This window comes from Periplaneta americana, chromosome 9 (genome assembly GCF_040183065.1).
Source record: "Periplaneta americana isolate PAMFEO1 chromosome 9, P.americana_PAMFEO1_priV1, whole genome shotgun sequence".
NCBI classification, from domain to species: Eukaryota; Metazoa; Arthropoda; class Insecta; order Blattodea; family Blattidae; genus Periplaneta; species Periplaneta americana.
Genome location: NC_091125.1, coordinates 59,453,807 through 59,468,480, shown reverse-complemented (window position 1 = coordinate 59,468,480; position 14,674 = coordinate 59,453,807). Strand labels below are relative to the sequence as shown.

Genomic DNA, 14,674 nt, shown 5'->3' with positions numbered 1-14,674 from the left:
CCTTCCAATCAAACCGATTCTATGCTTTCAATCTCCATCTTTTAACCCCAGTTTCCTTCATATCAGTTTGGACATCATCAAAGCAGCATAGTTTAGGTATTTCAACTTTTTCTCTTGATCCAATTATTTTAGCATCCAAGAAGTTTTTGGTGTTCTACCTTCCTTCATCCTCACCACATGGCCACTGAGTTCAATGTCAGCGATGATATCTGTATCTGTGTATATACATATTTTTAATCACCAAATTGGTTTGATTACGCCATAGACCTACACAATTTTCAAAAACTGGGCCTTAAATCTTACTGAGATCCACCGGCGTAACTCAGTGGGCTAAGGCGTTTGTCTGCCGATTCGGAGTTGCGCTCGGACGCGGGTTCGATTTTCACTTGGGCTGATTACTTGGTTGGGTTTTTTCAGAGTTTCCCCAACCGTAAAGCGAATGTCAGGTAACCTATAGCGAATTCTCGGCCTCATCTCGCCAAATATTATCTCGCTATAACCAATACCATCGACGCTAAATAACCTAGTAGTTGATACAGCGTCGTTAAATAACCAAGTACAAAAACTTTCTGAGTACCAGATTTAACCTTTCTAGAGATACTCCAAGTTTCGCTGTCATATACCACAATAGGTTTGATTATGGTTCTGTATGGGTTTATTTTAATTTCTTTTTAGATATCTTATGTATTTAGCTTCCATGATGTTATCTCATGCTCGCAGACAACAATTTGCTACAGCAATTTTCTCGTGTATAGGTATATCTACGAGGGAGAGTTAATAAATTGTTTTATTAATTTAATATGTACAATAATACTACAAACACTTCATCACTTTTCAACATAGTCCCAACTATGTTCAATGCAAGTATTCCTGTTACACTATGTTAAAAGTGATGAAGTATTTGTAGTCTTATTATACATATTCAATTAATAAAACAATTATTAAGGTTAATTTTTGACTCTCCCTCGTATAATTATGTCATTATTATTTATGACTACTAACCTCAGAGGCATACAAAAATCCAATATTCTGACACGCATGGGGATTAATTTCTCAATTAAAATATGTACAGTATAATCCATTTATGAAGAAGTTTGAATAACCTGACCACGTTATCATAGCTGTTGACATTGCTAATTGTATCAGGATAATTTATTTTTTTAATATTTTAGGTGTGCACCTTATGCCTAATACGCTTGAAGAAGAAAAAGATGAAATGAGTTAAGTGTGATATTATTCCGTATAGTTTTCATTTAATGTTCTACCTGAGAAAAACATAATATGCTGTATATATCGTACTATGATTTCGATTCTTCCTGTAAAATTTCGTGAGGAGTATATGTACCTGTGGGCCTATTTGAAGATCGGTGTAAGACTGGTTGCAATGAAGAATATTTGGATATTGATGGGGCTTACATTATTGTGGATTTACTATATACGGAACACAGACCTCAGGAGATAGAGACGAATGAATCATCACGAAATGGTTACAGTGTTACACACTGCTCGCCATGTGAGATAAAAGCAAACTCTTTGTCACCATGCAAGAAGAAGATAATGGCACCATAGTCAAATAATAGCAATGGACCTTGAACTTCTATTTGTTCCTCTGCCTTGCACTACATTTAAATTACATAAATACCGCCATCACAGTGATTTACAAGAGCGACAGATCTGAGGTTCAGCAACGTTACACCAGTCTCTATTGCACATCGTCGCTTCAAGTGTGAATGAAGTGAGTGGTAAGAGTTGTATTACTATTACTATTTTATACTTAAAAATATACATATAAGATAAAAATGTGTACAGTCATTTGGGGTAACTCTGTATCGATCAGTGTAACGTTGTACCAGTTACTAATTTTACTATAATACAGTATTTAATTCCACATTTCCTTAGTATGATATCTTCAGAATGAGGTTATCCCCATAACCTGCGATCTCTATGCTTTGTTGTCTATCTATTATGTCGAGCGCCTGAAGAATATATTTAAGGCTCTCTATGGTTAAATATTGCATTCTGTTTATAGTAAGCTGATTTATGGACGATTTTTAACTTTATATTTTAAGTATATAATTTTATCTTACCGTTACAATTATTGTAAATGTTAATGCTTAAATTCTCTCTTCTTTAAAATAGACTAATGAACTTGTGAGATACATACTCCTATGTCTTGTAAATTATAAAATTAATCCGACAGTGCTGTTTTGGTTCGATTTCAGGGTTACTTTCTACTGGTACAAACTTTGCCTAATAACATTAATTCTATTATAAACATTTCAATTTGATTATAAATAAACATAATTAATTTTTTATTGAATTAGCATGAGATATTATTATCAATTAATAAACTTAATATAGAATATAACTACCAGGTCTATTACGGAAACACTTTAAGTTTATATTGAAGAATAGATTTTTTTACCAAGTCCCATATGGTTGGCTGATTAATGAAATTTCTTTGACCCTGTTTATTTAACTACTGTTCTAGCTTTTACACTCCTCTAGAATTTTCATAATGCGTTGAAATTTTGGATGGTAAGAGGTCAAAAGTATTCTCCAGAGAGTAGACAGTATGCAATAAAGGCGAGGTGTTCCAGTGAAATTCTACAGCAGGCTGATGATATAAACACTGGAAAATTTAGTTAACGAGAAGCTGCAGGTTTGCATTTCATCCCAAGACAAACACTAGTGAATAAATTGAATAATAAACATAGATATAATTTCAAAAGCATTTTTTCTATAGATGATTTTGTAATAGTGTGTAATGACTAGAAACTTTCACACAATTTCCTTCTTCTAACATTTTCAGGACAAGATAACAATATGTGCATAGCGTCTTCTTTTGTCAGCAGAACGGACATACAGTATATTGTCGAAGTTTTCCCTCCTGTTCCTTATTCTCCAAATTCCTAATTGCAATCATGCTGAACCTATCCATTCTTACCAGGAGTTAACTCCTATGTACGTATTTTTCTTGTTCCCATAAGATTTACACTTCTCGGTAACGAATTAATGACCGTAATTTGTTTAAATTGCTGTATAGTTCATTCTAGCTATCTCATTACTCATCTTATATATAATTTTATTTTGGGGTTACAACAAATGGCTAAATCCACGTAACTGGCCGATGGCTAATAAGTATTTTAATATTTTAAAGAAAAAATAACAAACAAATATAAGGTTATTCTAAAGCAAATATAAATGGAAATGGAAGGTAAAATAAAATCGTAAGTATGCATGGAGTAGGATAAAAAGTACAATAATTATACTATCTTACCGTCCACGCCTGTGGAGTAACGGTCAGCGCGTCTGGCCGCGAAACCAGGTGGCCCGGGTTCGATTCCCGGTCGTGGCAAGTTACCTGGTTGAGGTTTTTTCCGGGGTTTTCCCCTCAACCCAATTTGAGCAAATGCTGGGTAACTTTCGGTGCTGGACCCCGGACTCATTTCACCGGCATTATCACCTTCATCTCATTCAGACGCTACATAACCATAGATGTTGATAAAGCGTCGTAAAATAACCTACTTAAAAATATATATCTTATCTTTTCTTGTCATTTGTCGTCAGCTATATAATAGACTACTTTGTTCACTTTCGAAATTGTGTGCTCTTGAGGCTCCAATAATCAATTATTACTTACTATCATATTCGTATATTTATTCCATTAGGTACAAAACAACACATGGAAGAGGACGGATGTAAGACAGAAATGTCCACCATAAGGTGGCTGGATAAGATATTTTTAGAATCAATTCTAAGAACGAAAGAAGATGACAACAGTTTGACAGTAATAACGAGTGAAGTCAAGTGTGCAACTGCGAGTGGAGATAATTACATGAGTGAATTGTATCGAGCGCACCTGGAAGTCAGGAGTCAAAAACGAACTGAAAAGAAGAATGTTTCATTGATCATTAAGTGTACGCCCAGCCGTCCATCCATAGGAAAGGTCAGTATAAACACACAGATCAGATCCATACTTTCAAAAATAACTGGTCGATTGAACAATTGGACTGACTGACTGACGAATGGCTGATTGACACTACCTGGTACTGATAGATTAACAATCTTGACCGATAGATTAACACTACATGACACTGATAGGTTACAAACCTGATTGATCGTTTGGCTGACCTGATTGACTTCGCCGATTAACTCACTAATTTAATGACTAACTGATACTTCCTCACACTGATAGACTGATTTTTCCGATCGACCAATTCACTGAATGAGCTGATCGACTTACTAATAATTAACTGGCAGTCTGATTTGAGACGGACTAAAACTATTCGACAATAAGTGGCCGATGTGACTGATCAACTGGCTGATCTGGCTGATTGACTTACTTAATAACTGACTAGCTCACAGTGATTGACTGATATCACCGACCGACTAATTGATCTGCCAGACTATATAACTCACTTACTTGCTTGCTTGCTTACTTATTTATTTACTATTACTTACTTATGACTATTTTAAGGAACTCGGAGGTTCATTGCCGCCCTCACATAATCCCGCCATCGGTCCCTATCCTGAGCAAGATTAATCCAGTCTCTACCATCATATCCCACCTCCTTCAAATCGATTTTAATATTATCCTCCCATCTACACCTCGGCATCCCCAAAGGTATTTTTCCCTCTGACCTCTCAATTAACACTCTATATGCATTTCTGGATTCGCCCATCTCAAACGTCTGGATTTAATGTTCCTAATTATGTCGGGTGATGAATACAATGCGTGCAGTTCTGCGTTGTGTAACTTTCTCCATTCTCCTGTAACTTCATCCCTATCTAACTCACTTATTGACTACATAACTGATTGACGCTATTTGACACTGACTGACTGACTGACTGACTGACCTGATCGACCTATATATGACTGCTGACTGACTGACTGACTGACTGACTGACTGACTGACTGACTGACTGACTGACTGATCTGTCCGACCGACCGACCGACCGATCAATCGATGAATGATTGAATTGATTTAACTTTAACTTACTGAAATTAGTTTTTCAATTTTTTTATTTCTTTTATTGCATTCCATAGATTTTACATCGATATTGAAACTTCGAGATGTCGAAGAAGTCACTGACGGACTGACTGTTGTGGGATGAATTTCCACTAGATGTAAGAAATTCATATTTTCCTTCACGCTTTACAATTTGCTAGCTCACAAAACTAGGAGGATGGCTGCTGTCGAGAAAAATGTGTTCAGTTAACGGCCGATCTTGATGGAGGAAGGTGTTGAAGGAAGGATTTTATGAAGTATTTATTTCCACGTTTCATTCACATTTTATCCATTTCATAAACGTCATAGTATTTCTTCTAGCTTTAAATAATTGTGATATTCTGACAGAACATTACTCTTATTATCGTCGTGCCTTTTTATTTTTATAATAAAGACACATATTTTCCAATAGCTGAGTTAATACTTACAAAACAGAAGCATATGAAGTAAATTAAATAACAACACAACTTTGTTTCATTTAAATTACTGTCAACATAGACCTTCATTATTTTCATGTCACGTTATTTTACTTAAACTAAATTGGAAGAAATTATATAATGTTTTACTTAAGTGTCCTCACACAACAAAGTTTATCATATGTGTAGTTACAAATTCTATGTTTCCCCCTTTCCCTCTCGCCCTTGTTCTCTGTCATTTCTCCTTTTTCTCTTCCATACACGTCCGAAGCCACATAAACTTATCAGCACTATCTTCTTCCTATCATCACTGAAGCCCTGTTGTTTGGCAAAATGCCTTTTATTAATATGTTGATAAATTCCAAATTTATGTAGATTTAAAGCGTTTCTAAGTATTTAGGACTGCCAAGGGCAATTATTATTTTGTCTATTTCAGCTCTTGCTGCCTATTTTAAGAATAAATGCCTGTTTTTGCATTTTTTCCTCCTAAAAATTAATTAAAAGTTTATATAGTTTAATGTTGTTTAGTCAACAGTCCAAAGACAAGTTGTAACCTCATAAGGTACACCAATAAGGCATCATATACCTATCTATCTATCTGTCTGTCTGTCTGCCTGCCTGCCTGCCTGCCTGCCTGCCTGCCTGCCTGCCTGCCTGCCTGCCTGCCTGCCTGCCTATCTATCTATCTATCTATCTATCTATCTATCTATCTATCTATCTATCTATCTATCTATCTATCTATCTATCTATCTATCTATCTATCTATCTATCTATCTATCTATCTATCTATCTATCTATCTATCTATCTATCTATCTATCTATCTATCTATCTATCTATCTATCTAATCTGTCTGTCTGTCTGCCTGCCTGCCTGCCTGCCTGCCTGCCTGCCTGCCTGCCTGCCTGCCTGCCTGCCTGCCTATCTATCTATCTATCTATCTATCTATCTATCTATCTATCTATCTATCTATCTATCTATCTATCTATCTATCTATCTATCTATCTATCTATCTATCTATCTATCTATCTATCTATCTATCTATCTATCTATTCTATCTAATCTATCTAATCTATCTATCTAATCTATCTATCTATCTATCTATCTATCTATCTATCTATCTATCTATCTATCTATCTATCTATCTATCTATCTATCTATCTATCTATCTATCTATCTATCTATCTATCTATCTATCTATCTATCTATCTATCTATCTATCTATCTATCTATCTATCTATCTATCTATCTATCTATCTATCTATCTATCTACCTATATACCTATCTACCTATCTACCTATCTACCTATCTACCTATCTACCTATCTACCTATCTACCTATCTATCTATCTATCTATCTATCTATCTATCTATCTATCTATCTGTCCTCTATTGAATGTCAATGACTTTATGTAGTCATCACTTAGATGCACTCTTCTCCTTATGTATTTCCAAGCTGAGGGTCCTGGGTTCGATTCCCGGTGCCGGAACGAATTTTTCTCCGCTAATAAGTATCTAAGTGATGACTACATAAAGCCATTGACATTCAATAGAGACGGCGAGGTCTCCTAATAAGAATATATGTAACAATGTTGACAGTTCTCTAGAACTGTTGTTGGAATGGCCACAAAATGTCATTTAAATATGCGCTCCTGCATATATGACATATCTAAAATGCAGGTAGTGACGATACATAAGGAGGAGAGTTCGGCCGGAGTTGTGGATCGGATTCCAGTGTAGCCCAGATGGGAAGAGCACTTAGCACGCCTAGTTAAGAGTCCTGGGTTCGATTCCCGGTGCCGAAACGAATTTTTCTCTTCTAATAAGTAAGTAAAAACATTAAACGAATTTTGTACTGTAATAAGTAAGTAAAAACATTAAACTAACCATCCTACCTTAAAATCATTTTTTTAATATCACTCTCATATAACACTAATATAAGTACAAAATACGGGACAACATGGCTGCACATTATTCATAGTAATTCTGCTCTGTTTACAGCTTATTTCAAAACTTGGAGTTTTCGAACGAGAAGAACAAATGTACAGAGTGGTTCTTCCAGATATGCTTCTACTCCTGAATAAGGCCTCGCTACAAAATTATCAGCCATTCTCTGCAGAGTGCTTATATTCCATTATCACTCCTACATCGTGTGTGGTGATTCTAGAGGATTTGAAACATCAGGGATTTACGATGGCAGAGAGAATATCTGGACTAAACTTGAGTCAAAGTTTATTTGTGATACGAACTCTAGCCAGATTCCACGCAGCTTCTGTAGCAGTTTACCAGAAGAATCCACATTACTTTAGTATTTTTAAAAATAGAGTAGGATCAGACACTGAGGAACTTAGAGAAGTATGGATGGATGATTATTTTAAAGGTGTCTTGAAATCTCTGGCCGACGAAGTGGAAGCATGGTTTGAAAATGGAGAAAACTATCCACAAAGACTTCGACATTTAGCGGACAATATCAAAGGAAAATTGTATGATGTAACTAAGAGAGAAGAAGAAGAATTCAATGTCCTTACACATGGGGACATGTGGGTGAATAACATCATGTTTCGCCACTCAGGAAGCACGGAGGACATTCAGGATATAAGGTACTGTGAAAACGAATGGCAGTAAGCACTAACAATCCTATATTACGTAGTGGACTGTAACATTGATTATTTTAATATAAAAATGTCTCCTCTAATGAAAATTTATTTTATGTGTAACTAGCTTTTTGTACAGTCTCTCCCAGATGTAAACCGAAAAATCTTACCAGAGTATTTTGTACTGTAGGTCAATCAAAGCAAAGTAGTTAATATTATACAGAGTGTGACTAAAATTTATGTAAATTTTAGGGGTATATTCCTCTCACAGAGAGAATGAAAAAATGTTATCCCGGATTCCCATCCCGATGTAGTTTAAGTTCCACCTCTTGGGTTCCCTCTAGTGGCCTACCCTCACGCACTGCGTCATAGACGTATGGCAATAGGACCAGGTCCACACATGTGTAGAGGTGCACTCGTTATGAGTGACTAAGTGGCCGGGATCCGACGGAATAAGCGCCGTCTTAAATCACTAAGACATCAGGATGGGAATCTGGTGTAGCTTAGTGGATATAGCATCAGAACGTAGAGCTGAAAACCCGGGCTCAAATCCCGGTGCCGGAGAGAATTTTTCTCGTTCCACTCATCTTTCATCATATGATGACCCAGAATATCTGCACGGAAATATCATATGTACTTCGGTACATCATAATAATAGTATCATTATTACCTACACAATATGTAGGCCTATAATGGCAAATTGTTGTAATGAAGTTAATTTTTTTTTAACATTTTCCGTATAAGTAATTAAACAACTGAAAATAATCTCAAGAAAACATCCTCACAACTAGAAATACGATGCTGAACTGGAATCTTTAGAACAATGGAAATAACAGTGATGTGTTATAGTTAAGATATTATCACAGTCTAGTATATACAGTCACGAAGCTTGAGTTTATGAGGGTACTAGGAACAATAGACTATGCAGGTACTATTTCGCATTGTTTGTAATGAGGCGATAGTAGCGATCCTAGTGGTTAGCAACTATCTATGGATGCATATTTACTACGTATTGAGCTTCGTGACTGTATATATTAGACTGTAATATTACTATCTTTGAAAAAATGTAAATCCAAAAAGCATCTTATAACCTCTAGCGCGTTGTTTCAATGGAGTATTAAGGTTTTGTCTTAACAAAGTGAGGCGTACTGATTTAGCTAGAAAGTGTCTTTGAAAATAATTAGGATACACTCCATTATTATAATTTAATATCTGGGTAGATGGAAAGTGTAATAGGTAGGCCTGCTTTTCTTAACGTAGTTACAATGGTCGATATCATCGCAGGTTCGTGGACTTCCAGCTGCCGCATTGGACTTCACCAGCGTTAGATCTGCTGTACTTCCTATACACGAGTCCCGCGGAGGATCTTCTCGACCAACACCACATCCTGGTTGAAGCTTACCACTCCGCCTTGGGACAGACGTTGGAAGAGCTCGGTCTGGCACATCTGCAACCCACTCTACGTGACTTGCAGGAGCAGATGGAGAAGAGGATGCTGTACGCCATGTTTGCGGCGGTGGCAGTGATGCCCGTAGTCCTCTGCAACCCCAATCGCGCAATGGACATGGACCAGGTCTTCAAGAACGATGTGCAGGAAGGAATTGCCAAATCCAAATTACATTCCAGTGAGGCATACAAGGCAATGATGAAGAAGATTCTGCCTATATTCGACGCCAAGAATTTATTGTGAAAAGTCCTGGAAAATTTCTCTGTTGTGAAACAGGCGGTAGCGGGTTTGATTGGAAATCTAGTTGGTCGGGTTCAACTTCCGACAAGAAAATGGTGATCTTTCTCCTTACATGAATGTTCGTCTTGTTTGTCCTGTACTGGATTTGCGCTATTTGATAAGGACCAACACGAAGTCTTGAGATTTGTGAATGTCTATTATTAATTCAAAATCCTCATGTAAATGATGATGGTAAGAGTTAAAAAAACACATTATTTGAAGTAAATTATCTCGGTCACAAATAATAGCCGAAATAACTTATAAATAGAAGTAAATGTGAATTAAATATAAGCCTATATTCTCATTCGAAGCTTATCGTGCATCCTTTTATACCATAATTACATTAGATAAGTAAATTCATAATATTAGCCTCAAGATTTACACCGTTCAGCTTATTTATTTTTACTTTTTGTGATAAACATGACAAACTTCAAAACAATTTAATATATGCGATGGAATTTCTAAATCATATGATTAGTGCGACGCTGTATTGTCTGTTAATGGAACACAGAACAAACTCAATATAACAGTGACATCTGGTTCCTATGTAAGAGATGAAATCTTGATTTTCTTGCCGGGAAGCGAACCCGAGTAGACTGACTTTACATTAAAGGCCCGTTACAACACAGAGGTTATGGGACATGCTTGTCCGCGTTATAACTTACCCGTGGTACAACGGAACTGTTACTCGCCGAGAATAAAATAAATAAATTAAATATTCTTATGAACAAAACTTACAACTATATTTCTTGCTATATTTACGAATTATATTCTTTTTTATTTTAGTTCTTGTAGCCATAGTTACTACTGAACTGATACTGTCCTGTCAAATTAAAAACCCCTTACAGCTTACAGCAGTAAAATTTTTTTAACTATTCAACATGTTTTTCCTCCATTACTGTATCTTGTATAATAATGAAAATTTTATGTGTAAAACACTGCCCTTCTGCTATATGAAAAAAGTTTTTTCACTATTAAAAAAAGTATTTATTTATTTTTTATTTTATTTTATTTTATTTTATTTCAAAATTCAAAACGGTGGCAGTATACTGTGCAGTGATGAAGCATTTCCCTCATAACTCATAACTTATTAACTTTTTCATGTTCTCTCTCTTTTATTTTATTGCTGAAATTCATGTTTACAATATCATGCTCTTTCAACCACATTCCTTAATAAATCATTTTTTTTATTTTGTGTTAAAAGAAAATACTGATATTTGACCATTTTTAAAATGAATTTATTTTTTATCAGACATTCTATCAAAGGTAGAGAAGTGATTTTGCATAATATTGTAGATATGACATGCATAAATACACATAAAAAATTTCATCACAGAATGTTGGTCAGTTTTTGAATTATGAGCGAAACGCTTCATCACTCCACAGTGAACTGCCAACATTTTGAAAAAATAAATAAATAAATAAATAAATAAATATTTTTTTTTAAATCGTAAGAATATTTTTTCATATAGTAGAAGGACAGTGTTTTACACTTACTAATTTTCATTATTGTATAAGATATAGTAATGGAGGAAAAAAATGTTGAATATTTTCAAAATTTTACTGCTGTAAGCTGTACCTAATTCCTTAAATTATTTCATCTGCCACGCTTAACCTGAATCTCAATGGGTAACACTACAGTAATGTTACTTTCACAAACGCATCTGTGCCGCAGATCCATTATCAGTAAGCAAACAGCGTCAGAGCCAGTGAAGATGTTAAGAACACCCAAAGGTAGCAAGTTTTAAGCCTATACCACATACAATACGCTTCTGTATACCCGACTGCTGGTGTTCCCAGGTAAAAAATATTGGGAATCACATTCCAATCCATTTAGCAGTAGTAAAATACATACAATAATAAAGGTTGGAAAACAAAACTATAGTGCGTGTCACGAATAGAGGAGGATTGACCTCAATAGCCTTAGAGGCTTCTTGACCATATTCCTGGAAAACCCCATTTTACTGTTTCTAATGCAAGTACAGGGAAGACTGAAATAAAGTCACTGATGTTTCTGTAGTCCCTACCCCTGCGGTGGTTGAGTGGTCAGACCTCCGGCCTGTCATGCAGATGGTCCCGGTTCGAGTCCCGGTCAGGTCTGGAATTTTTCATTGAAAAGTCCATAGAGACACTTGTGGCGGACAAGGTCGCACTTGGGGTTATTCTCGGTGTTCTCCCGTTTTTCCCATATTAGGCATCTGTATTTTGTATAGAGTGACCAGACGTCCTCTTTTGCCCGGACATGTCCTCCTTTTTAGACCTTTGTCCGGGGTCCGGGCGGATTTTTTTAAAAGTCAAGAAATGTCCTCCTTTTCATAACTTGTATGCCTGATAATTTGAAATTATCTGCTTTGACGCCTTTTAAAGTAATTTGCCTGTAGGTGGCAGCAGCATCGACGGAATGTACTCTTTGCTAAGGATCATAACTCCCTCTGCTCCTTCTTGTTATTGTCGTTGCTCGAGATGCGGATGTAAATCTAAATAGATATTTTCTCTTCTCTTTAATAATTTCATTATAGTTCCCATGACTTTCATATGTATCTAACTGTAAAATAATAATTATTTTTTCATAATTATTTTGTAATAAAATAGACATTAACATACTTTTAACCCTGCGTTACTCATGTTATAAATATTCTCACCATTGCTCAGGTGGGGTTTCACAAACCCCATTTTAAATAACTAATATATTTTTCCGCAAGTTTCAGAAATCAGATAAACGCAATTAAATATACTATTCTTAGGTCACTTAAACAATTTCTTAAGTGAACTCTTCTGGATGTGATTGAAAAGTATACAAATGCACAGAGTACACACTAGCTCCATCTCTTAGATTTTCGTTGAAATATACGCAACGGGGTTTACCACACCCCACCTGAGTAATGCAGGGTTAATATAATATAAGCCTAAGTCTGTACTGTAAGTATTTTGTAATAAAATAGATATTGACGTAATTTAAAGCATAATATAGGCCCAAGTCTAAATCTAAGTATACATATTTTATGTTCTTTTTTTTTTTCGAACAATTCCTCATTTTTTAAGCTTTGTGTCCTCTTTTTTTATCGATGTGACTCTGGCCACCCTAATTTTACAACACTTGTAGTCTGAAGTTGAAAAGCGTGTTTGAACTTGGATAGTAATTGTAAATAAATTTACACAAAGTATGATATATTAAACAAAATTAATACGATCAATTTCCTAGTTATAAAGAATGTATGACTTCGTTTCCCTTCAATCTGAGTCCAACCTCATCACCATCATTGCTGCTTAGTACGCCCGATAACAGCAACGGACTTGTAAAGTGGATGCCAAAGCCTGAATACTATTAATCAATGTCGAACTATCGTGATCAAATGTTCATAATAATAAGAGGATCAAGTATGTAATTGAAATGTATAGCGCTTCTTTTTGCTTTTGATTATATCATTACAATGATCTAGTTCAGCGTTGTTGTATGCTTCGAAATGAAATAGTTCTTTTTTATGATCGACAATTTTTAGCTTAAAGCTTCATTTCATTATTAACGAAATGCCATGATGTTTTCTTGACGTTGATTTATTTCAAATGTCAGTTGCTTCGTTTTCCGATTTAACAAACACAAGCTTCTCACTCATGCCATACTCAACCGATTTGTTTATTACACTGAAATTTTAGATATGTCCAGATGAAAGTTAGCAAAGGATTAGATGCAAAGACAGAATTGATGGTTAGCACCGCAATGTATTTCGTATGATCTCGTAGCATACTTACGAATGCAAAAGCCAGTTATACCAACAAAGTAACAAAGTTATTATTTGTGCAAAACAAAGCGTAACATACGGTAAAAAAATTCAGATTCAGACTTTAACATGTGGCACAATTGAAGGGTTCAGAGCCATATTGGGCCAAGCGCCTTTTATTAAAAACGGAGAAAACATGAGTTAAATTAAGTGATTACCATAATTTAACGAAACATATAGCAAGTAATATAAAATTAAATGATATGTCAATCTTCATTAAATTATGGTACTTACTTAACTTTAACCCTTGCTTTCTCCGTTTTTAATAAATGGCGCTTGGCCCGCCATGGCACTGAACCATTCAATTAAAGCATTGAAAGCAACAGAAAGAAATAAATAGTAAAAAAAAAGTAGACTGAAAGTCTCAAAATGATACTGTAATACACCTTTTAATCAGTTGTTCAGTTTTTTCTCACTTTTACGGAGGAGGGACATGAAGGTTACACTGCAACCTAAGGTTTACTGTCCTTACCACTCCTGTTTTGTGAATGTTGCCGAACGGTGCAGCGTGAACTTAACCCAGGCTATGGTATGAATGATGATGAGATATAAATTATTGATACTGAAATGAGTCTAAGGTCGAACGCCGAAAATTACACTTCTACTTCCTTCTGAAGGAAAATCCCCCCAAAAAAAACCAACCATGTAACTTGTCCCAAACAGGATATGAATCCGGGTCCGCTCGTTTCACGGTCAGTCGTGCTAACTGTTACTCACCAGCGACAACAGGTTCAGTTACTTCATAAGCAGAGCTTCGCCCTTCTTTTAGTAGATTGTTTAACGATGCTGTATCAATCTTACACTTTGAGAAAACATCAGAAATGTAACAAGCCATGTAATGAGCCCAAGCACAGTTTCCCTTTACGAATTCTTGTTATTGCTATACCACGCCGGGAAGTAATCAGACGCTGTTATGAATTCATAAGAATCATATATATATATATATATATATATATATATATATATATATATATATATATCAGTTGTTGCCATTAGGGTCAACAGTTATCCAGAAGAAGGAAAAACATGAAATTAATTTTGTAAAAAAAAAAATCTAAAACTTTATGTTGAGTAGGCCTATGACTAGGTGCGTGACCCATTGGGGATCATTCTAACATTTTAAACGTTAGAAAAACTAGGAAAACCCCGC

At 35.4% G+C, this 14,674-nt stretch overlaps 1 protein-coding gene across 2 annotated transcripts; it reads left to right on the top strand.

Moving 5' to 3' along the window:
- Positions 1 to 117: 117 nt before the first annotated feature.
- LOC138705965 (uncharacterized) lies at positions 118 to 10,490 on the top strand. Of its 2 annotated transcripts, none has more exons than XM_069834787.1 (4): positions 118 to 1,735; positions 3,672 to 3,949; positions 7,427 to 8,025; positions 9,304 to 10,490. In XM_069834787.1, the coding sequence occupies exons 2-4, from the start codon at positions 3,686 to 3,688 to the stop codon at positions 9,707 to 9,709; spliced, it is 1,269 nt and encodes a 422-aa protein (XP_069690888.1). In that variant the 5' UTR covers positions 118 to 1,735; positions 3,672 to 3,685; the 3' UTR covers positions 9,710 to 10,490. The 2 variants fall into 2 exon arrangements, with proteins under 2 accessions (XP_069690888.1, XP_069690887.1); XM_069834786.1 differs by having other exon boundaries at positions 118 to 1,742.
- The last annotated feature ends 4,184 nt before the right edge of the window (positions 10,491 to 14,674 follow it).